Raw genomic sequence first — 22,276 nt, forward strand, 5'->3', positions numbered from 1 at the left:
CTCTCTCCCCAGACCCTTAAGGTCAGAGGAGCCGTCACAGCACCTCCAAAGAAAAAGGTATTTGTGTCTCTTGTGTGGTTATTTCATGTGGCCCAGTTAGCCCAGTTCCTCTGGAGTGACCCCTGAGTGTTTTAGTTGCGAGCAACCCAGCAGTTACACAATAAATATTTACTAGGATAAGCTAATGAAAACGATCACTAAGTCAAGCAAATGTTTTGTTGTTTGGTTTTTGTTTTGTTTTTTAGTACTGAGGTTTGAACCCAGGGATACTCTTATCACCAAGTTACATCCCTAGCCCTTTTAATTTTTTAAATTTTGAGATAGGTTCTCATTGAGTTGCCCAGGCTGGCCTTGAACTTGAGACCCTCCTGCCTCAGCCTCTCACACTGCTGGGATTATAGATGTACACCACTGTGCTCAGCCTATAAAGGGAAATATTTTCATTAAATCTTCCTAAAATTCTTCATTCTCATTTAAAAAGAAATGGGAGACTTGGAGTCTCTTGGCCCACAAAGGTGCCTATTTGTACCTAGATATAACTTGAAGTTAACTTTATATTAATCTATCTGAGAAGGTAAGTAAGAATCTTGAACATTTCTGTATTTTGACTTTCTAAGCTGGAAAAGGGTAAATAGCTTCTATTTGCTTTGAGCTCCTTATTGATGGTATTCTGCTCTGCTGACTAATCAAAGTTGTATTATTTACCTTATTTAAAAACACTATTTGAACATTTTTTTCTCTCCTTTGAATTGTAGTTGGATATTAATTCACTGCTGGAGGAGACATTGGTAAAGATTTCTGAAATTGCAGTACACTGTTTCTTTAATCTCTCAAATTTGTTAGAGGCTTTATTATAATGGAGATCATAATCTCCTAGTTGGTAGAAGAGATGAAGTGGTTATTGGGGATATTTTTCCCTTGCAGCAAAATTGCTATATTCGAAAATGTTTCGTCCAGTTTCTTAATCCTCTCCAAATGTTAAAAGGTCCTCAGGAAATAAGTAGATGGCACCGATTTCCTGTCTGTCACAAGGCATTGAACAGTGTTCAGGTCACTGATTCAGAGTTAGAGGCCTTGCGCCTTTTCAGGTGAATCTTGCTTTAGTAATGTGCTCACCCACATTTTTAACTACTAAAATGCTCAAATGAGACTGTGATTTGAAAAAGATATGACAGTATTAGAATATCTTGACCATTCAGCATAAATTGTGAAGTAGCTGGCAAGTAAATGGTTTCAGGAGACAAGGGAGAGTGAGCCTTTAGGCCATGAGTGTTTGTTATCTCCTTGGTTTGGTATTCAACATAAATATTAAGGGCCAATTTTGATGTACTAGCAAATTTAGTTCCCTGAGATGACCTCCACATTTCTATTTTCCACTGCTTTTTTTCCCCCAAAAACTTAACAATTTTTGTTTCTTTGTGAGGCAGGCTCAAGTTGCAATCCACCTTAGAAATGATGACATTGATGTATTTCTTCTTTCTGTAGCATTTATGACATTGCTTACTGATAGATATTGTTTATTAAGTATTCATAGCTTGTGGAGTGCTGAGCAACAGGGAGGATATTCAGGCCCAGTTAAGGCATAAGATAATAGTAATAGGTTCTCATTCTAACAGGATGTTACGATGACACTGGGACTGTTCTTTGTAATTTAATCTGGGATTGACAAAAGATGGGTGTTTCTGTCTTATGACTTTTCACTGCCTGGCACTGCTTGATAGTTATCCTGAGTGGCATTAGGGGAGGAACTTGACAACCTGTTTTCTATGAATATTTAGGAAAGGTAGTTTTGAATTGTCCAAATGGCCCCTAAATTTTGGGGGGAAGATAAAAAGCAGCAACAGTATGATTAAAATAACTACCCCAACCTAATGTTTGACATTTCAAAAGGAATAGAAATTAGTTTATTTTTGACAAAACCACATTTCTCATATGTAGATTTTTGAAATGAGAATTTTGCATCTCATGTCTCCCCAAAAGAAATCTGGCTGTTGTGTATACTGATCAGGAGCTCTGTGAACCTCATCCTTCTTGGCACATCCAAAGGTGCTTAATCTAACAAGCATCACTCACATCTATGAAAATAAATTTATTTTCTTATGTTCTAGCATGTCATCAGCTAATAAGTCACATTGAACAGTTTTTGGATACTAACGAAACACCATATTTTATGAAGAGCATGGACTGCATCAAAGCCTTCCGGGAAGAAGCCATTCAGGTACCTTTCTTCTCACCTATCTTCTCTGCCCAAGCTATTGGCAGCCATCACGGGGAAGAGAAAACCAGCATCTCATCAATAAGCCTGGCCTTTGGAAATAATCATTCTCACTACGAAGAGCAGTTGTGTGCCAAGAGAAGTGGGAGTGTCATTTCTGAGGAGGAATTAATGTAGATGGGTGGATGCTTATCCCTTGAAGTGAGCTTTTCATGCTACTAAAGCTCTAGCTTTGTGTTCTGCTCAGGGGCACCAGGAAATTTACATTGTAATATCTGATGGTCCTGTCATTATTGTGAAGGATGGGCTAATTACTTTAGGAAAATTGATGAAAAACATGTATTGGTGTGATTATTGAAGAATATTTTACAAAGACAGAAGTAGGAATCTAAATGCCAGGGGAAAAAAGAACACCAAATAATAATAATAATAATAATAAATTCAACACACCCACCTTTGTGTAGGGTTTTTGTTTGTTTTATTAGAAATTTTTAGAAAACACTTCTAAAAATCTTCCAAATTATTTATGGGCCTCTATACTTCTAGGCAAGAGGTGAGCAAGTTTAAATTAGAAAGTATGTTTTTAGAGAAGGTACAGATGTAATATATGTTCTTGTGTGAGTGCTTATTAAATATTTGCTGAATGAATGAAAAAATTAGCACTGGAATTATTTTAGGTGTTTACAAAAAAAAAATGGCAAGAAAATCCTTAAAACTGGATTAAAGTAAAAGATTCAGAAGCAAATGACCCGAATACCCTACAGAAGACAAAATTTGGGGAAGTAGAGTCAAGACAAGACCAAATAAAGATAATTTACTTGGGTAGAGAAAGATTTCATTAGATGAAAAGAGAGTAAAATGTGTTGTTTTAAAATAAGTATTACCCCAGGTAAAGGGAGCTTCTAATAGCACTTCTGCATGCTGTTGTCACCACATTCACTGGGTCACTGGGTTTCTCAAAACAGGAAAAAGAAGATTGGGAGTAGGTCAGTGGTTGAGCATTTGCCTAGCATGAGTAAGTCCCTGGGCTTGGTCCTTGGCACCACAAAAAAAAAAAAAAAAATTAATTAGTTAATTAATTTTAAAAAGATGGAAAATGAGCAAAATAAAAGACTGGTCAGTCAGTATTAATGAAGACCTATATTTAACTGTAAAATTATTTTTTAAAAAGAAATAATTAAGAAAATATATTTTAAATTTTGCTTCTCTTAAGGAATTAATAATTGTTATGAGATGCAGAGTAGCAAATGAATATGTTTTATTAGAAAAAATAAATAATTTTTGATATTGCATGCTGAAATATGTATAAATTAAGTAATAAAACTGAAATGTGCTTCAAAACAATCCAAGTGTTATGGGAGATGAAGGTAGGGTCTAGATGAAGCAGATGGTTAAGTAATAATTACTGAAGCTGAGTGATCAGTACATGAGCATCCATTGAATAATGAATTATTCTCTTTTGTTTGATATTGTTTGTATTTAGTTTAAAACAAAGTTTTAGGTACCAAAAAAGCTATGTGGCTCTGGGAAGATTGGTTCCTTGCGTAGATGGAAGGATTTCTGGTTTTCAACAAATAAAGCTCAACTTGAATTGCCAGCTTCCATCTACCTTACAAGACCTTTTAAAATAAATAAATAAATATGGTGGATTCAAAATCTGTTGTACCTTGGTCTGAAGATGATGGATTTTGCCCCCACAGTTTTCAGAAGAACAGCACTTCAACAGTTTCATGAAATCCCTTCGAGAGAAAGTGGAAGTTAAACAGTTAAATCATTTCTGGGACATTGTTGTTCAGGGTAAGGAGTTCTTTGTTTTTTGGGTTATTTTCCCCTCTAGATATTGATGCTGCTGCATATCCATACAACTTCTAAACATAAATTATATTGCATGATCTCCTAGGTGGGGAAACCTGGTGACTCACACACACACACACACACACACACACACACACTCTCTCTCTCTCTCTCTCTCTCTCTCTCTCTCTCTCTCTCTCTCTCTCTCTCTCCCCCTCCCCCCCCCAGTGAATCTTGAAAGTAGTTTTCTTTAGCAATGTGCTCACCCACATTTTTAACTAGTAAAATGCCTGCCCGCCCCCCGCCTCCTGCTCTCTCTCTTCCTCCTTCTTTTGTGGTACTGGGGATCAAGCCCAGAGCCTCAAACATGCTAGGGAAACTCTCCCTCCCAGTGAGCTACATCCCCAGCCTTTCATTTTAGTTCAAGATGGGGTCTAGAAAAATTGCCCAGACTGTCTCAAACTTGAGAGCCTCCTCCTGCCTCAGCCTCCAGAGTTGCTGGGCTTACAGATATGTGTCTTCATGCCCAGTGGGACCTGATAGACTTCCCATTTGGCTTTGAGAAATGCCCAGGATTCATTGAACTCAAAGTCCCCTTTAATAAGCATCAATACAGAGTTGATAAATACCAAGTGGATGTTACACTCTGTGCAGCATGACCCATTTCTAAGATTGTGCCTTTCTGTTTGTTCACTGAAGCCACTGTGCGGACAAACATTGCCCCATTCTCATATTCTTAGGATATTTCCATTCTCTTTGGTCCACTGCACTTGGACTGACTTACCCACATTTTGCCTCCCTGCTACCTTTCATTACCACATTCTTGGGCTTCCCAAGTCAGCAGCCCCACATCTTCAGGAACTAAAGCCACTCATTTCCTCACTTATTCATAGCAAGCACTACAAACTAAACCCAGAGAGAAATGAACACATGTTCTTCCAATGTTACACTTGATATTTTCTTCATGCCTTTTTCCTGTTTTTGAAAACATGACCCAGTTTTCTTTCAGAACTCAAGTATATTATTTATTAAAAATACATATGAAAATAAATTTAAGAGATGGTATGAAACTTATAAATCAAGAGGCAAAAATTAGTCTCCACCTGTTTTTTGGTGTAAATTCTGGATGGTTACACACCTATGTCTCCACCTTGTAACAGGCAGCATTTCATCCTAGGCAGTGTTACTTGACAGTTAATTTTTCAACCCTTTAACCTTTACACTGGTGAGCAAAAGCAATTAGGATGCATGGTGAATGGGACTTACTCAAATCACTTTTTTTGCCACCATGGCTATCCCAGTAGATGAAAGAGGAAGTTGGTATGGGTATTTATGAATGCCTAAAACATACTATTTGCTGAAAGCAAATAAAGATCCTTATTTTCTGGGAGCTTATATGCTGCTTAGAGAATACATACAACCTATGCCTTTTCTAGGTACAAATGAATGTTAAAAATGCATGTGTTTTTCTATGAGTATCATGCATCAGCTACTTGAGATAGGAAAGAATCTTAGGAAGAAGAGAACATTAAAGGGTAGATTTTCTGTTGTTTGCCTTCACTGAGCTAAAATTGATGCACTACGCTATGTTAAATGACAAAGACACCAGTTGTAACAGTGTGTTACCTCCTGACTAGTGCTCTGGTCTTTTCATCAGTAGCCAGTCACACTGCTTAGTTCAAAATATTTACACACTCCACCATTGAGTACTGATGTATTTGGACAAAAGAATACACTCATTCAAACATTTATTTATTGAGCTTCTTGTATGTACTATGTGGAGGGGAATAGAAAGATGAATAGTACCTATTCCCTGCCCTTGAGGAAGGACAGATAAACATGCAAATAGTTACACAAAATATGAAGAGTGATTTCCAAGGGTTAAAAAGTGATCTAAGAATTCTAAAAGGGAGTGCCGTGTCTTTCTGAAGTTGACTAAGAAAGCCTTCATAGAGTGGGTAGAACTGCACAAGTGGCCTTTGTTTCTTACTATACTAGCAAAAATAAGAGAAAGGATAGTGTGAGATGAAATGAAAGATGTTTATTCATTGCCATTTTAGTTTTATGGGTTTTTTTCTTAGGACAGAGCATCTTTATATTTTTAAGTCTCCAGAGCAAAGGTGATGGAAAGGAAAGTGAGATTAGGATTAACTATTTGTATTTGAAGTTTACTCTGTGAATTACTTTTTAGATGGAATCACTCTCATCACCAAAGATGAAGCCTCTGGAAGTTCTGTCACAGCTGAGGAAGCCAAAAAGGTATTAAGAAAGAATTCCCTGTATTAGATGAATCATTGTGATGGACATTATTTTCCTAGATGTCCTTAAGAAGTTAAATTTTAAGGTGCCTGAAGTAGGGCACTCATTCTTTATTCAGCCAACAAGCAAATTGCTTCAACTGCAGCATACTTGTGGGAAACATAATCCACTCAGTTTTCCACAGACCTCGGTTGTATTTCTGGAACTCACCTGTAATCCCAGCTTAAGTAGTCCTAGAGCTTCTGACCTCCCTAGTACATGCCAGGTTTACCATAGACCCTGGCAAAAGGCTATAAAGTCCACTAGCCCAGTGATTTCCCACACTGGCCACACATTTAGTCACCTGGGGAACTTTTTTTTTAAATGCTGATTAAAAATCAGAATCACCCCAGAGATTCTATTCTATTTATTTGATATGGGTGCTGGGCATGGTTTGTTTGAATTTTTAAAGTCTCTCAGATGAATGTGCAGTGGGTAGAAAAAAACTCTATTCTAGCATAAGGGACATCCAGCTATTTTCAGTAAAGGTCTCTTTCAGTAGAAGATTAACACAATTGTTAGGACAAGGCCTCCCTGTCTGATGTATGAGCTTTGAGTCAAGAGTCAGCTATGAGTCACAATACACATGGCTATTTAGTTCACTGATCCTTCATTATACCTCAAGGTTGTGATGAAATTTTAATGGAATTAGATTCAATAGCTCAAAAACATAGTTTATAGCATTTAGTTTTAGTTACCGTCACTAATGGATCCAGTCCTGCTAGCACAGTGCCTGGCAACCGCCCTGACAAACCTTCTGCTATGCGCTAGGCCCTGTGCTGCATGCTGACAGCCCTCTGCCCTCTGTAGAAGCTCAAACATTGGGTACAAGGGAGCATAGGGTGGCAGTGGAGACTCAAAAAAATAATTGTATATTCTGAGAGAGAGTTTGACCTGGGGCCAGCAGATAGGAATGTATCAAGGGAATGGCAGGAGCAAGTTCACCATAGGTCTCAATTCAGACTAAATGGAAAATGCCTCCAACTTTCAACTATATAAAGGCATCTGAAAGAAAACATATTGTCTGGGAGACAAGTTAATCAGCATATATAAGAGTTTTTAATCAGTACTGAGCCTGGCAAAAGTTTTTCTTAAAGAACAGACATGGTCTCTGCTTTCAAGGAGTATATTTCTAGAATTTTAGACACATACTCTTAGGAGCTGACTGTTGTCTCAGAGGGGTTTGCAGTGTCTATACCCTCTTCCACAGTCAGTAGTGAGTACCAAGAGTTTGGGTATGTCAGGTAACAGTTTGGCTTTATTTTTATTTGTCAGTTTATACAATATTACGCTTTTATTTTCCCCTTGGACTGTAGTAGAATTTGTGAGTCAGAATTTTTCAGAGAAATAGAACCAAAGAAAACACACACACATACACACACACCTCCCTCACTTGATTGATTGATTGACTTTAAGGAATTGGCTCATGTGATTGTGGGGGCTAGCAAGTCCAAAATGTATAAGATAAGCTGACAGGCTTGAAACTCAGACAAGGCTTCTTTGTTAGTCTTAACAGAATTCTTTTTTGGGAAACCTGGTTTTTTTTCTCTTAAAGCCTTCAATTCACAGGATGAGACCCGTCAGTTATTGAATGTATTGAAAATGTTGTTAGCTGATTATAAGTGGTAAACTCATTTACAAAATACCTTCACAGAAATATCTAGAGTTAGTAGTGTTTCATGGAACAGCAGGGCACTATAACTTAGCCAAGTTGACACATAATGTTAGTCCTTACGTATGGTAAAGGTTTTTGCTAAACAAGTAAAATACGTCAAGACATACAATTTAATTTTAGTCATTATTGCTTTACAAAAATCTGTCATCCAAGTGAGAATTGAACACATTACAATCTTTGGAGGAAGTGGGGAGCACTGATCTAGAAAAGTTAATGCTCCCTCCTAGCCGTGCATCTTAACCAAGTGTCACAGCTCATTGAATCCTGAATATTAGAGAGGAAAGAAATCTAGAAAGGGATAATGCATTTTTAAATTGTGTGAGGCTTGTTCCATATTGCAAATGTGATATCTTCTTTGGAATTTAAGGACACAGAGTCTGATAATTGAGCTATAGAGAAAAATTTCAGTTAATTGCTAGGTATAAGGTGGTATCCTTAGTTGATTCTAATATCACCAGAACTGACTTCAGTTGCAGTTTAAGACAACTCTGGTAATGTCACTATCTTTGAATAGAGAAAACAATAAAAAACGTGAAGAGAATCTCTTCTCCCAGCATGGGATACCTGGCTTTGTCTTGCATCTTCTTCCTTTTGGAGCAATTTCCAGTCAGGGCACACTAAGTACACTTTTGTTATTGCCAGCAAAACTTCACAGTTTTGGCAGATAAGAAAGTAGGAAATTCAACTGAAATGTATTGAGCACCAGCTCTGTGCTAGGCACTTTGATGTACGTTGTTTTGTAGCATCTGAAATTAAATTTGCACGTTAACCTTACAGACGCACATCTAGAAAATGCCATTTTCTTTTTTTCACACTTACCAATGCTTCAGTCAATTAAATATTTATACCAAATGTTTATATGACATTTGACTTCTAAAAAAAAGCATTCACATTATGTGATGTTTACTTAAAACATATTCACATTGTATCTAGATAATGATAGAAAGAGATGGTAATAAAATTTTGCGTAGGTCTGGGATGTGGCTCAGAGGTAGTGTGCTTGCCTAGTGTGCGCAAAGCCCTGGGTTTAATCCCTAGCACTGGGGGGAAGAAATTTTTTTTTGTATGTATCTTCAGAACCAAGTGTCCAGTACAGTCTCTGTGATCCTCATATATTGATCTGCTACGAATTGGCAGGAGCAGAATACTGTCCTGTTATCACTGGGAAACCAGATTCTACAAAGTTTAAATGGGGTTACACTATGAGCACTCAGAGGCAGCAAGAAGATTAAAATTCTGGTCCCTGTGCACTGTACTGGACCTTCATTCCTAGATAGATTTAAGTCTTACAAATAATCTATAAAATGCAGTAGCCCCTATTTTCCTTATTCTTTTAATATAGTTACTATAAGTTATTAAAAGTTAGCAAGCTGTTATATTCTTACTATTAAGTGTTATTTGAAAGGAAATAATTATCTAGGGTTGTCCTTTTTAGGTGGAAATTAAATTATAACTTTGCACTTGTACAACACCCTAAAGAGAGCCATTTTCTTCTAGTGTATTTTTAAAATATGTGAATTTTGTGATTCTTTTGAGAAACAGGTAAGTTAGCCCTACTGCAGACATAGAATATTCTTTCATAAATTTAGGTAGTCAAAAGTTCTCAGTAGCTTTCATTTCACTTTGAAACCTACATATTACCCATCTCTGGAGCCCACTTTTATTGTCATTATAACCTGTCAGTTCTTTCATTTAACCTTTTCTGTTTCTAGATGGTAGTGTTAGACATTCCCTTAGCATTTGATGTTGGGTAAAGTCTTTGTGTAGTCCTGAGTGCCTTTATCCATCATGTTGGTCTCACTTCCTGGCGCTATCATAGGCAAGAGAGGTAAAGCAGGGTTTCCAAGATCTCAAAGTAAGTGACTGACTGGGAATCTCTTTCTAGGACTGACCCCTGGTCTCCTGTCATCTTATTCCATGTTAAGAACAGGAGAAAGAGGATTTATCCCCACAGCCTTGAGGAATCCAAGAGGCTGAGCTGTATCTAAATATTCATTAGATTCAAGCTTTTGGGGGTGGGGGACATTTTTAGCACTTGTTTTCCTTTTAACAGCCTCATCTATCCTTTATTTGATCAGTTTTCTATCTTAATATCATAGATACTTAGTTTAGTGATCTGGTTTTTTCTCTAATACCATCCAGAAAGGTGAAGTTGAATAACTCAGTATCTCACAGCAAGCTAATGACTAGCAGAACTGACCAGAACCAAGACCCCCTGGACTCCTACTCTAGCCACCCTCCCTCCACACCATGGCTTCACCTCTCCATGCCTCCACCAGTCACATCTGTTTAGAGAAGAGATACTCAGTGCTCCCTCTTTCAAGAGTACACCCAGTTTCGTGCAGATGAATGTATAAGAGATCACCAAAGCCTTGCAAAGGATTCTAAGATGGTTTAAGAATCTCTAACTACTGGCCCCTGTTGGACCCTGTGACATTTACCTTTGCTCTTTTCTAATTTCCTAAATCTCTGGTGTGGTTTTTCAGTATGCTAGTATAAGAAAAGCAGCAATGCATATCAGAGTGTTACCTAATATTTGTTTAAAGCTTGAGACTTTTAAGATAACATTTTAAATTTTTTTTATGAAGATGAAACATGTATAGTACTTGAACACATCATATGGTATACAAGTTGATGAACTCTTACGCATTCATATACCTGTGTGCCCACCATCCAAAAGGCTCCCCAGGGCTTCCTCAGTCAGAGCCCTTCTATCCCCCAAGTAACCAGTACTCACTTCTGTCACTTGAGAAGAGTTTTGCCTGTTCTTGACTTTCGTATCATTAGAATCATGCCTAATGGTTCACTGATGTTGTAATTACTCATTCTGTATTATAACTATGTAGTATCCCTTTTAACGATTATACTGTAATTTATTCATTGATTGCCTTGATGATGGGCATATGATTATTTCCAAACTTTAGAAATCATGAATAAAGATATGCTAGATATTCTTATATATTGCTTGATGGTTGTATATTAGGTATATTCCAAATAATTAGAACATAAAACTTAAACTGCCACAAAGAATTTTTGCTCTTTATTTCTTAGGTTCACCACAACACCATAAGATAAATAGGGTGAACAGTAGTATTTCCTTTTTATTTTTGAAGAAAATTAGTTATGAAGTGGTCCCAAAGTTTTCAAGTGCTCCTGAAGGGCCGAGATTATGGTTGTGTTCTACATACCAGGGTGGAGGATTTTTCTGATGCAGTCTATTGTCATTATTGCATAAAATAAGCTACATATGACATTAATGAAACCTAAATTTATGGCATTTTAGGCAAACTTGTTCATTTTGATGCTTTTTTATACGTCTGGGGTCACCTGATAGTGTTGGAATCAGCCTGATGGAAGCCAGGTGTTTTTAATTTGGACGTTGGTAGGGGTCTGAGCACAAGCTGATTGTTAGAGGTTATTGATTCCATTTCTCTGCTTGTAGCCAGGATTACATTTTCAATATACAATGAATAAAAGTAGTAGTTTATTCATCTCATAAAGATCTCTAGGTAAGAGGCTCTTTGTGGCAACACCACGTGGATGATGGCTGAGGAATGGGGAATGTGTCACACAAGTGTCCTTTCTATTTATTCTCTCCTTTCTCAGCATTCTGCAGAGGAAAAGGACAGGAGAAAAGAAGAAACTTGACTCCTACCCTTTTCTGCTGCATTCAGAGAATGGTTCCTTATTGAGAAAGCAAACCAGTCCTTGAATTCTCTGCTCTGTCCATAGCTTCCTCTAGCTTCCCTGTCACTGCTTAGCCTGGAAATTACTTGCCATTAAAAACTCTGATGAGGAAGAGCGCTGTGTATAAGAGATCAGCCTTGCCCAGGGCCTTGGGAACATAATGGATGGCAGCTCAGCTTTTAGCCATAATTTGCTATGCAGAAATGTGAGGCAGATCTGTCAGGGAAATCAGCTGCAGATGTTTATCACTTGATGGAAATGAAAGGGTTTTTATGCTGCTGCTCCTCTCTTCCTAGGAAGTTGGCCTATCCTCAGACATGTGCCATTGTGTTTGATTATATATACCATGGTCACACTGTGCGGACAGGCCTATCTTAATTTATCCTTTCATTTCACTCTAAAAGAGGGTTTTCAGGTGAGGAAGGAATGGGAATTGCAACTTTTAGAGGCTGAATGCCAAAAAACATCAAGAATTTTCTATATTCATCTGTAAGTACCTATAATGTTTCAGTTTACTAATGTAAAAGATGTAGTGTACTGTTGTGCAACTGAGTGCATGGAGTTTGTCATTTGTTTTGGATATGCTAGTTCTTTGATCCCACAGAAGGCTATGACAGGACACAGCTCTGCCTTTTACTCTGTTCACCCTATGTGTTCAACGTGTTTTTTCGTTTGTTTTTTTTTTTTTTTTGTACTGAGTATTGAGCCCAGGTCCTCATTCATGCTAGACATCTGCTCTACCATTGAGCTACACATCCCCAGCCCTCACCCTAACTGGATGAGACTTATTCATTAGCCATATATTTCTAATATAGGGAAAACCATGCAGTGGTTGATTACAATGAGTAGGGAAAGCAAGATACCATTTTTAATAGTGACAATAATCAGGAGAACTATAAAGATTAATTTGGAAACCATGTGCAATAAATGCATGAATTTCTTATTGATCTATACTTGGTTCTCAGATATCTCTATTAATAATCACCCACAATAAATTGAATTAATGATACAGCAGCTGCATTACATTTCTCTTCCAGACTGTCTGCCCCCATTGCAAGGATTTTCTGTGTGTCATAGCATTGAGCCCCAGCCCTGCACATAGTTCAGTTTAGGGTCAACAAAAGACTATGGAAAAAAATCCATATGTATTCTTAAAAGAATTAATCTCTCAGTCAAAATGAAGGTTCATGAATAGTGAAGCAAAAAAGTCCAGGGGAGAGGTCAAGTCAACCTGGCCACATCTGTGTCAAGGCAATGCCCAGCTATGTAGAAACAGCCTTTGCTGTTACCATTATGTTAATTATGTGTGAGTTTCTATGCTTCAGAAATGGAAAGATGGGCAGAGCTTGCTTCCTGAGATTTGCTGCATGCAACCTAATTAGTGAATGACTTTGATTGATAATTTGTTAAAAGACATATAGTTTATTTATAGGTCTTAGGTTTCAGAGACCTTTATCATGTCCAGTGTACCATAACAATAATAGGAATGTATAGGAAAAGCAGTTCTTACCATTTTTTCATGTTGATAACATGTATAACAACATTTGCCTGAGTGGAGGCAGCTGCAGGAAAGCAGCATTAAGCCAAAAGGCTCCAACACAAGTGTGCTCCACTGCACTCTGGCTGACTTGGGGAATGCTGACAGAGAGACATAGTCTACCTTTCATTACCCCCTTTAAAATGCTCATTCCTTTAGCCTGGTTTGTGCTCCCAGGTAAAGGTCACATTCTCAGGATAGATAGGCATTGGTAGAACTTGGCTCTTGGAGGCAGTTGCCACATGTATGAAGTTTGAAAAGACACCCTACCATTATGTCTTGGAGGGACAGGATAGAAAAAAGATATTCAAATGATTTTTTAGGGCATTCACAACTTTTTAAAATTCTCAGTATCATCCTTTGATCCTTACAGACCTGGCTTTAGGGCCTTTGCTTTTCTGTGTCTGCCTTTGAGAAGTTCCAGGTCTAAAACACTGATGCCAAACAGAAGTTTTCTCATCCATTTTTTATCTGCCTGTTTTCTGACAGTGTCTTGCAAATGGAAGGACTTCCATAAAAGGGATTAAGCAGCCTCTCAAGTTCACTCATTTTTTAATTTGGGGGTGCTTATTTTTAATTTGGGGGTGCTTATTTTCTTAATCTTATCTTGTCAGCTTACTTGTGGAAACAGATGTGAAATATCAAGTGAGGTATTCATGTCCATCATGCTGATATGGGACCCTCCCCAGATTCACCATCCTGATAAGCCCTGACAAATCCTCCCTCTTCATTAGACCTTTCTCTACTAACTAGTTAGTATGGACTATTAAACCTCAAAATTGGTGCTCTTGTCCAGAGCCAAAGGAAGAATATGCCAAGGTGTGTGTGTGTGGTTTTTTTTTTTTGTTTTTTTTTTTTTTTTGGTTGTTGTTGTTGTTTGTTTGATTTTTAAAGATCATTTGCAATGGGACTTTACTAAGCAAGCCTTCCTTAGGTTTGCCTGTGGAATGTTAGCAAACTGTTTGCTTCATCAAAAGAGGGAAAAATGTCACTGTAGTAACATGACTGATTTTCTATTCACAGTTTCTGGCCCCCAAAGAAAAACCACATGAAGACAAAGCAGCCATGTTTGAAGAAGGTGGTGATGTAGATGATTTGGTAAGCGCTTTCAATATATACCAGGTGTTCTAAAGAATGAAATTGAGCTGTAAATTCAGCCACAAAAGCTGCTTATCATAGACTTGTTTCTTATTTGTGTTTTAATTTCTAATATATCAGAAGTTCTCTACACTGTTATTTATTGCCATTATAAATTTAATCAGGTGATTTCATAATGGAAATTCCTATGTTCTGTGATTTCAACTACATTGTTCATTCAAATTAATTCTCTGAAGGGCTAGAACGAGCTGGGGAGGCTATTTTCTTAGTAGCAAAATGTTATAATTTACTGAAATTGCTCTTAACCAAAAATAAGTAATACAACATGCAATTTGTGTGGGTTGACAAATAAGAACAGCCCTTAAGAAACCTACTTTTTAAATGTTCTCAATTAACTTAACATAAACAAAATAGACTAATAGGCATTTGAGGATTACTGCACCTCATTACACCATGCTGTGGATACCTGGAAAACTGTATAAATATTGGAATTTACATCCATCTTTCAGGTTTAGAAACTTCTTCTCTTTAAACCTCACACAATAACTGTCCAGCAAAAGCTGCACACTTTGCTTTCATCCTTTTTGTGAGAAGTTCTTAATACTGAAATGAGGAATGATTTGGTATTTAACTCCTAAAGTAGTTGGTAGTGAATAAGTGTGCAAGTCCATGCTTGTCTAACCAATGTAGTTTTCTTTTTTTTAAATTTTTATTATTAGTTGTTCAAAACATTACATAGCTCTTGACATATCATATTTCATACATTTGATTCAAGTGGGTTATGAACTCCCATTTTTACCCTGCATACAGATTGCAGAATCACATAGTTTTCATTAAACTCTGTTTTGCCAGAGCATCAGTGACAGGTCTTTGGGGATGGAGGTGAGGGCAAGGATTGAATCCAGGGGTGCTTAATCACTGAGCCACATCCCCAGCCCATTTTTATTTCTTATTTTGAGACAGGGTTTCACTGAGTTTCTTAGGGCCTCAATAAGTTGCTGAGGCTGGCTCTGAACTTGGTGATACTCCTGCCTTAGTCTTCCAAGCCACTGGGATGACAGGCAGACCGGCATGCAGCACACGTCCAGCCTGGTTCCCTTCTTAATATGTCATTTTTGTTTACAGCTGGACATGATGTAAGTCATGGATGTTTGGAGAATCTAAGAGAGCTGCCATCTTCATAGTGCTGGAGACTCTAAACACAACAACCTGGAAGCCATTCAGGGGAACCCGAAGCTGTGGAGATCATTTCAACAGGTTACTTGGAAGTGAATTCCCCTCCGTCTCTATAGCGTGAACACGTGCATACATGTTGTAAGAGATAATTTAGACCTTATACAAAGTTTATAAAGAGGCATTCTTTTTGTTTGGCATATTATTTCTTTTGTGATTTATTCTTCTTAGTCTATTACACACATACTTCGAAGTTTCAGGAAAATAGATTCTTCCAGACCTGGTGTATTGATGAGGATTACTCATGAAATGATTAGCATCTCCTCTGGAACCAGGGCATGATCACTGGTGAGTCCCACTTCTTTCCAGTCTGCTCCTCCAGCAACAGTCATGTTGTGCTGATTGAGCAAAGATGTTTGCTCCCTACCAGCAAGTGCTGAGATAGGAAAATCACAGGGAAGGACTGACCCATTTCTCTTTTTAGTTAAGCCTTTTTAATCACCACATTACTTTGGCTCTGTGAATAGGCAGTTTTCCATAAGCAAGGTGGGAAGGGAACATAGTTTCCTTGAATTAGCGTCTTAAACTAGAAAATGGTGGTGTTCTCATGAAGAAAAGGCCTACTTTTGGCCCAACCTCTATCATATCAGTGAACCTTGGGGGAAGGGAAAAAAAAAAAAACACTAAGAAATTCACAGCCAGGAGTTAGGTTATCATCCCATTCATTGTTCTCTACTTATGGGTGTCAAACAGAGAAGGTTTTTTTGTATAAAAACACTACTTTCTCAATCTCTCCCATTTCTACTTAAGTCAACTTTCATTTTCTCTTGATAATATTTCCTTTCCTGAAACAAGAAAATATGAAAGAAAAAGGAATGTCATTCCTTCCTGACATTCTTACTCCTCCTCCTTTGGTATCATGAACTTCTTTTTTTTTTTTTTTTAATTGGTTGTTCAAAACATTACAAAGCTCTTGACATATCATATTTCATACATTAGATTCAAGTGGGTTATGAACTCCCATTTTTACCTCAATTACAGATTGCAGAATCACATCGGATACACATCCACATCTTTACATGATGCCATATTAGTGACTGCTGTATTCTGCTACCTTTACTATCCCCCCTCCCCTCCCCTCCCCTCCCATCTTCTCTCTCTACCCCATCTACTACAATTCATTTCTCTCCTTGTTTTTTTCCCCATTCCCCTCACAACCTCTTATATGTAATTTTGTGTAACAATGAGGGTCTTCTCCTTCCATTTCCATGCAATTTCCCTTTTCTCTCCTTTTCCCTCCCATCTCATATCATGAACTTCTTGAAGCCCAATCACCAGTGTCTTAAGTACCTCAATTAAATAGTCATGGATAGACTTCATTTTGAAAATGCATTGTTAAAGGCATAAATGACTCATTCCTCTGTGGATCACTACTAATTAACTAATTGTCCATAAATACACACACACATACATACATGCATACATACATAACATCTTCAGTGCTGTGCTGAGAATTAAAGCCCCTTTGTTCACTGATTGAAAATGGATCTCCAAGATGGAACGTCATTCATTCTACTGAGGAGAAGGAGTATCTCTAGGACCATCCCCTTGTGATACTCTGCACACTTGAGTCAAACTTGATGTATAAATGTCCATCTGAAGCTACCCCAGTGAGGCATGATGACATATGGATAGTTAAAACCTAAAGGATGTTTGTGATTTGGACAAAACTGAAGCATTCTTGAATCACAGAGAGTGAAAACTTAATCTCTAAATTTACATTCTCATCAGATTCTCCTGGCAGTATAAATCTGCTCAGTAAGTATGGCCCCTAAGTACCTTCTGTCTTTGGCAGTGTGGGGAATTACCTCTTGGAAACATCAGTTCTTCTGTCAAACCAGGAAAAGTGTGAATCAAGTTAGTCCTTTAGATCTTCTAATGTTTTTTGGTTGAGATTGTATGCAATAGGAAGAAAGGAGTTTTAATAGCTAGGGAGAGACAGGACTAAATTAGCCATGTAATTTTCAAATCCTTTTCCTACAGTTACAATATATGTGCTGTGCAGACTTCATCATAGTACACCGATAGGAGTAGGAACCTTGTGTTTTAGATGAACACATCAAGGTCCCTTTTCCCTGACATGAGCTTGCAGACCTACAGAACTTCTATGTTCTGCTGACATCTTAAGAGCCTTGGAGAGCAGCAAGCACTGTATCCTCATCCATCAGCCACAGGCTAGTCCTCAGAAGCCCAATAGTCTGGCAAATGCTAGGCTTGTATGTGAATTGGAATCCACTGATTCTAGTCTGTCACATAGAAATGTCATTGAAATTTATTGATTTAGGAGGCACAGATAAAAAAGGCAACTCACCTCCCAATCTTAATGCAAAAATGCCCCTCCCCCCTGCATTTCCTAATGCCCCTATGGATATGAGCTGCCTCCTATTAAGAACCACTGTTTTGCTGTGCTCCATGGCACATACCTATAGTTCCAGCCACTCAGAAGACTGAGGCTAAAGAATCACTTGAGCCTATGAGTTCAAGATCTAGACAACACTGTGAGACCCCATCTCTATTTAAAAAAGAGAAAAGTGAAAAAAAAAGCTACTATTTAAATGCTGGATTTTAATCTTTTGCTAATTAAAGTTAAAATTTAGATCTTAGAAAATTCTTCAGAAAAACATGTTGGGGTTTGGCCGTTTTCTTTACCAGATCTAGGATATTTTAAAAAATAAATGGACATAGAGCTGTGCTTCTGTCTTGAATGTGTGCTAATGACTGCCTTTGCAGCAATTGTGATTCAGGCAATTGTGATTGTGTCTGGCCCACTATCTCCCTTGGGCCTCATTTCACATTGTTCTCTAACAGGTAGTCTAGGTTCAGAACACAAGCTACTGGCCTATCAGAGTAGATGGCATTAGGGAACATAATGTGGTTAGAGGAGAGAATATGAGGCTAGCCCAGATTTCAGGCTTGAATCATGCCTCTTTTGCTTGCTGCATGGCCTGTGTTAAGATGCTGGACCGAGGGGCTGGGGTTGTGGCTCAGCGGAGAGCACTTGCCTAGCATGTGAGAGGCACTGGATTCCATTCTTAGCACCATGTACAAATAAATAAAAACAAAGTTCTGTCAACAACTAAAAAAAAAGAAAAAGATGGTGGACCTGTCTCCTGCCTCAGAGGATTATTAAGCTGAAGCAGGCCTATGAAAGTGCTCTATAAACTCTAAGGTGCTTTCCACAAATTAGGTGGTTTTATGAATACTCCAAACGGAAGGCATGGGCAAGATATGTGGAATTTTTTAATACCTTGAGTATTCCAATGCTAATTTCCCTTATTACCTATTGCTATTGGACTTAGGTTTTCTTATCTACTTATTAAATAAAAGAGAACCTATCGGTGTGATCAGAGGTACTAGGTTAGGATTCAGGGCAGGTTCTGATGGTTTTGACAGGGTGACCATACATTCCTGCTTACCAGGAAATTGTCCTGGCATGGTTGATATGCTCTCTTTCACTCTTCAAAAGTGTCCTGGTGTGGATTATAGATTGTATGGTCTATAAAACCCTGTGTGTTGATCATATTGTAAATATCACAACAGAGCCCAAGGAATGGCTCAATGCTTGCCTTTATTGCCTTGCCCCTCTGCTGGTAACTCTTGAACTAAATATTCAAGGAACAAACAACAAAATGAAATTATCATACTGCTTTCATATTCACTTGTCTTAAAGTTCTTTGGAGTAGCCAGGTTGCAGCTAATGGTGTAGATTTGTTGTCTGCCTCATACATCCAGACCTTACCACCAACTGGCTACCAACAGAGCAAAGGATTCTCACTGGGCCTACTCAGATGGAGTAGGCCTGGCTTTCTTGCCTGGGTGGCAGCATGGAGCAGAAAGTGAAATACGTATGGTCTTTGACACATGTATACCCTAATGTGGCCCAGGCTCTACTCATATGTATAGTCCTCTCTGTAGCAGGCAGGGGAATAGTAGCAGGGGGTGTGCAGAAGGGGCTACCCCCACCCCATACCTCACCTCTACATAGGCCCATCCACCTATCAGAAGTAGAGTTGCTAACCCCTGTTATTGTTGGCTTCCTGAAATCATTTTGGAATGGGGGGAAAAAATGCCTCTTTTCTCCATCTAAATGTAACCCAGGACCAGAGACCTGTTTAGAGAGGCATAATAGCAGAGTGCTTCAAAGTGTCACCTGGATGTTAGATACTCCTTTGTTTGTTAACTCTCGTTGTCAGTAACACTTAACAGCTGCATGGCCCCAGCAAGTTCCTTAACCTGTGTAAACAACAAATAATGAAATTTCTTGCATTTCATCTGTGGACACGGTGGACTCAGGGAAGACAGTATCTTCTCAAAGGGGATTTGAAGATGACTTTGCAGAAGGTGCATGGATAATGAGAACAGCTGCTGCCTGGATGTAGAGGGAGCTACCCAGATATCCCTCAGCTGCAGCTCAGAGCCCAGACCTACCTGCATTTGCACTGCAGCATTGTGGGGCAGGGGGCTACTAACAGGGCTCCGATAGACACACTATGGTATTGGCATGTGTGAGTATCCAGATTTCTATAAGTTTCTCCCTGTTATCTTCTTAGCAGGCTGGGAATTGTAACCACCCTCACAAGGTTATTGTTAGGATTAACAGCATATAGTCTATTGGCTAACAGGGATGGAAAATAAATGGGAAATAAATAGAATTGCATAGAATTCTCCCCTTAAGAACTGGTGCATTTTTGTTGGGTAAACACTTGGTATTTGGAAGATGGAATGGTGGTATACACAACAAGGAGTGTAGAAGGAAGATGGGACCCTGCAGAGCTGGAAGGAGGAGGTGGTGTCCCTGCTGTTCTGGCTGGTTTCCAACCAGAGTATTGATGAAGGTTATATTATAAATGAGGGCAGGATTGTAGACAAGGAGGTGGGTGAGAAGAGAAGAGTGATGGGACAGCTGCATGGTAACTGGGGAACAAGGAAGATCAGATGTTCGTGGGCATTCTTTTCTTCATTTGTCCTGGGTACGGTGAAAGTGAATATCCATCTCCCCACTAAATGTTCAGTGTAACACCCATTTCTTACTAGTGTGTTTGGAGTTGGTTATTGTAGGGGATGCATATCAGTACTGTGGACTGTGACTTGTTTCAAGGAGACTAAGGGTAAAAACAGACTGCCCAGGGGGAGTCCATTCATCTCTGAATTGTGTGCATGCCTTGCTTCTAAACCTGAAATCAGACAAATGTAAATGGCTATGTACTCTCCTGCATAGAGGTTGAAATAGAGAACCCTGTACTTTCACCTACAGCCAAAATCGAACATCTGTGTAACTCCCTATTTATAATTACGAACAAAAATGTACTTCGTTCTTGAAAGTAACTGCAGGTAACAACTTATCCAGGAAAGCACAAAAGGTAGCATATGAGACATTTGTCTATGCTCAGAACTTTTAAGTTTGCATTCCAAGCTCTTAGTTTGAATTTAAGTGAACTCAAACTGGAGCAGGATGAAATACAATATCTAAGGACTGCATGTATATCACATGGCCACATCACCTTTGCCGTTTATTTCAAGGTTGCTGTGCGTAGTATTAATGCACTGCCCCATCCCACCCTCACATCCCAGCCCCTAGTCTGGTAGTAGTGTTAAGACTCTTGCCGACTGAGGGATCACCTCTGGTGGTTTTGAAAACAGGAAAGGTATTTTCTCTTTCCTTTCTCTGGTAGTCTTTCATTCCAGGTAGACATAGCCCTGCCCAGAGACAGAGGGACAGACATAGTAAATCCCTGGCAAAACTAGGCAATCTTATATAATGTATGCATGACTTTATCTCTGCTCTAGTAAGGGTAAAGGTTGAAAAACATGCTTTATTTCTTATCAGTTTGTATTGATAGATGTTGGCCAATGGAGTGGGTATGAGAGTCTGAGATTCCTGAAGCCAGATGGTATAATACCCTAGCCCCACCCGGAATGTCTGAGAAGGGTTGGAGGAAGCCAGCAGAAAGTTTCCTAAGTGTATCCTGTCTTTTCTGCAGCCTTAGCAACACATAAGAACCATCTTTGTCAACACTGAATTCCTGTGACCTGAGTCCCAATGTTTGCCATGAGATGAAGTGGTTTGCCGCCACTTCTAGGTGAGAATGGACCCATATTAGAGAAAATTGGAGTCTGTTCTGGGCCTGATAAAAAGCTGAGGAATGAGATCTATGCAAAGTCATAAAAATACCAGTCCACTTTTGACTTTTTTTTACATTTTCATCAAATGGACAGAACTGAGACAGGCAGAGTCTTCCCTCATTTTTGTCTGAAGGAGTCAGGGAAAAGACATGGGACAAAGGGGCCTCTGGCTGCTGCTAGGAACACTCCATTTGTAGGTCTTCTAAAGTTTATGAGGAACTGAGTATGCTGGCACACCCCGTAATCCCAGCTACTCAGGAGGCTGAGGCAGTAAGATCACAAGTTTAAGGCAAGCCTTAGCAACTTGTCAAGGCTAATAAAAATGGCTGGGCATGTAGCACTCCTGACTTCAATCCCCAGTACCAAATAAAAGTTGGGGGGTTTTGTTTGTTTGTTTGTTTTTGCATACCAGGGATTGAACTCAAGGGCACTTGATCACTAAGGCACATCCCTACCCTATTTAGTATTTTTATCTAGAGACAGGGTCTTGCTCAGTTGCTTAGTGACTTGCTTTTGCTGAAGCTAGCTTTGAACTCACAATTCTCCTGCCTCAGCCTCCTGAGCCTCTGGGATTACAGACGTGTACCACCGTGCCCAGCCAAATAAGAGGTTTTTT

General features: G+C 38.8%; 1 protein-coding gene across 3 annotated transcripts in view; it reads left to right on the forward strand.

The window, feature by feature from the left end:
• Window positions 1-15,677, forward strand: part of Xrcc5 (X-ray repair cross complementing 5) — an 82,421-nt gene extending 66,744 nt beyond the window's left edge. For all 3 annotated transcript variants that reach the window (XM_005331837.5, XM_078017974.1, XM_078017975.1), the window contains 5 exons: window positions 2,109-2,218; window positions 3,916-4,012; window positions 6,201-6,268; window positions 14,230-14,304; window positions 15,430-15,677. In XM_005331837.5, the coding sequence (XP_005331894.1) occupies window positions 2,109-2,218; window positions 3,916-4,012; window positions 6,201-6,268; window positions 14,230-14,304; window positions 15,430-15,444 (365 nt within the window). In that variant the 3' untranslated portion in view covers window positions 15,445-15,677. The remainder of the gene's footprint in view (window positions 1-2,108; window positions 2,219-3,915; window positions 4,013-6,200; window positions 6,269-14,229; window positions 14,305-15,429) is intronic.
• The last annotated feature ends 6,599 nt before the right edge of the window (window positions 15,678-22,276 follow it).

This window comes from Ictidomys tridecemlineatus, chromosome 7, assembly GCF_052094955.1.
Source record: "Ictidomys tridecemlineatus isolate mIctTri1 chromosome 7, mIctTri1.hap1, whole genome shotgun sequence".
Classification (NCBI taxonomy): domain Eukaryota; kingdom Metazoa; phylum Chordata; class Mammalia; order Rodentia; family Sciuridae; genus Ictidomys; species Ictidomys tridecemlineatus.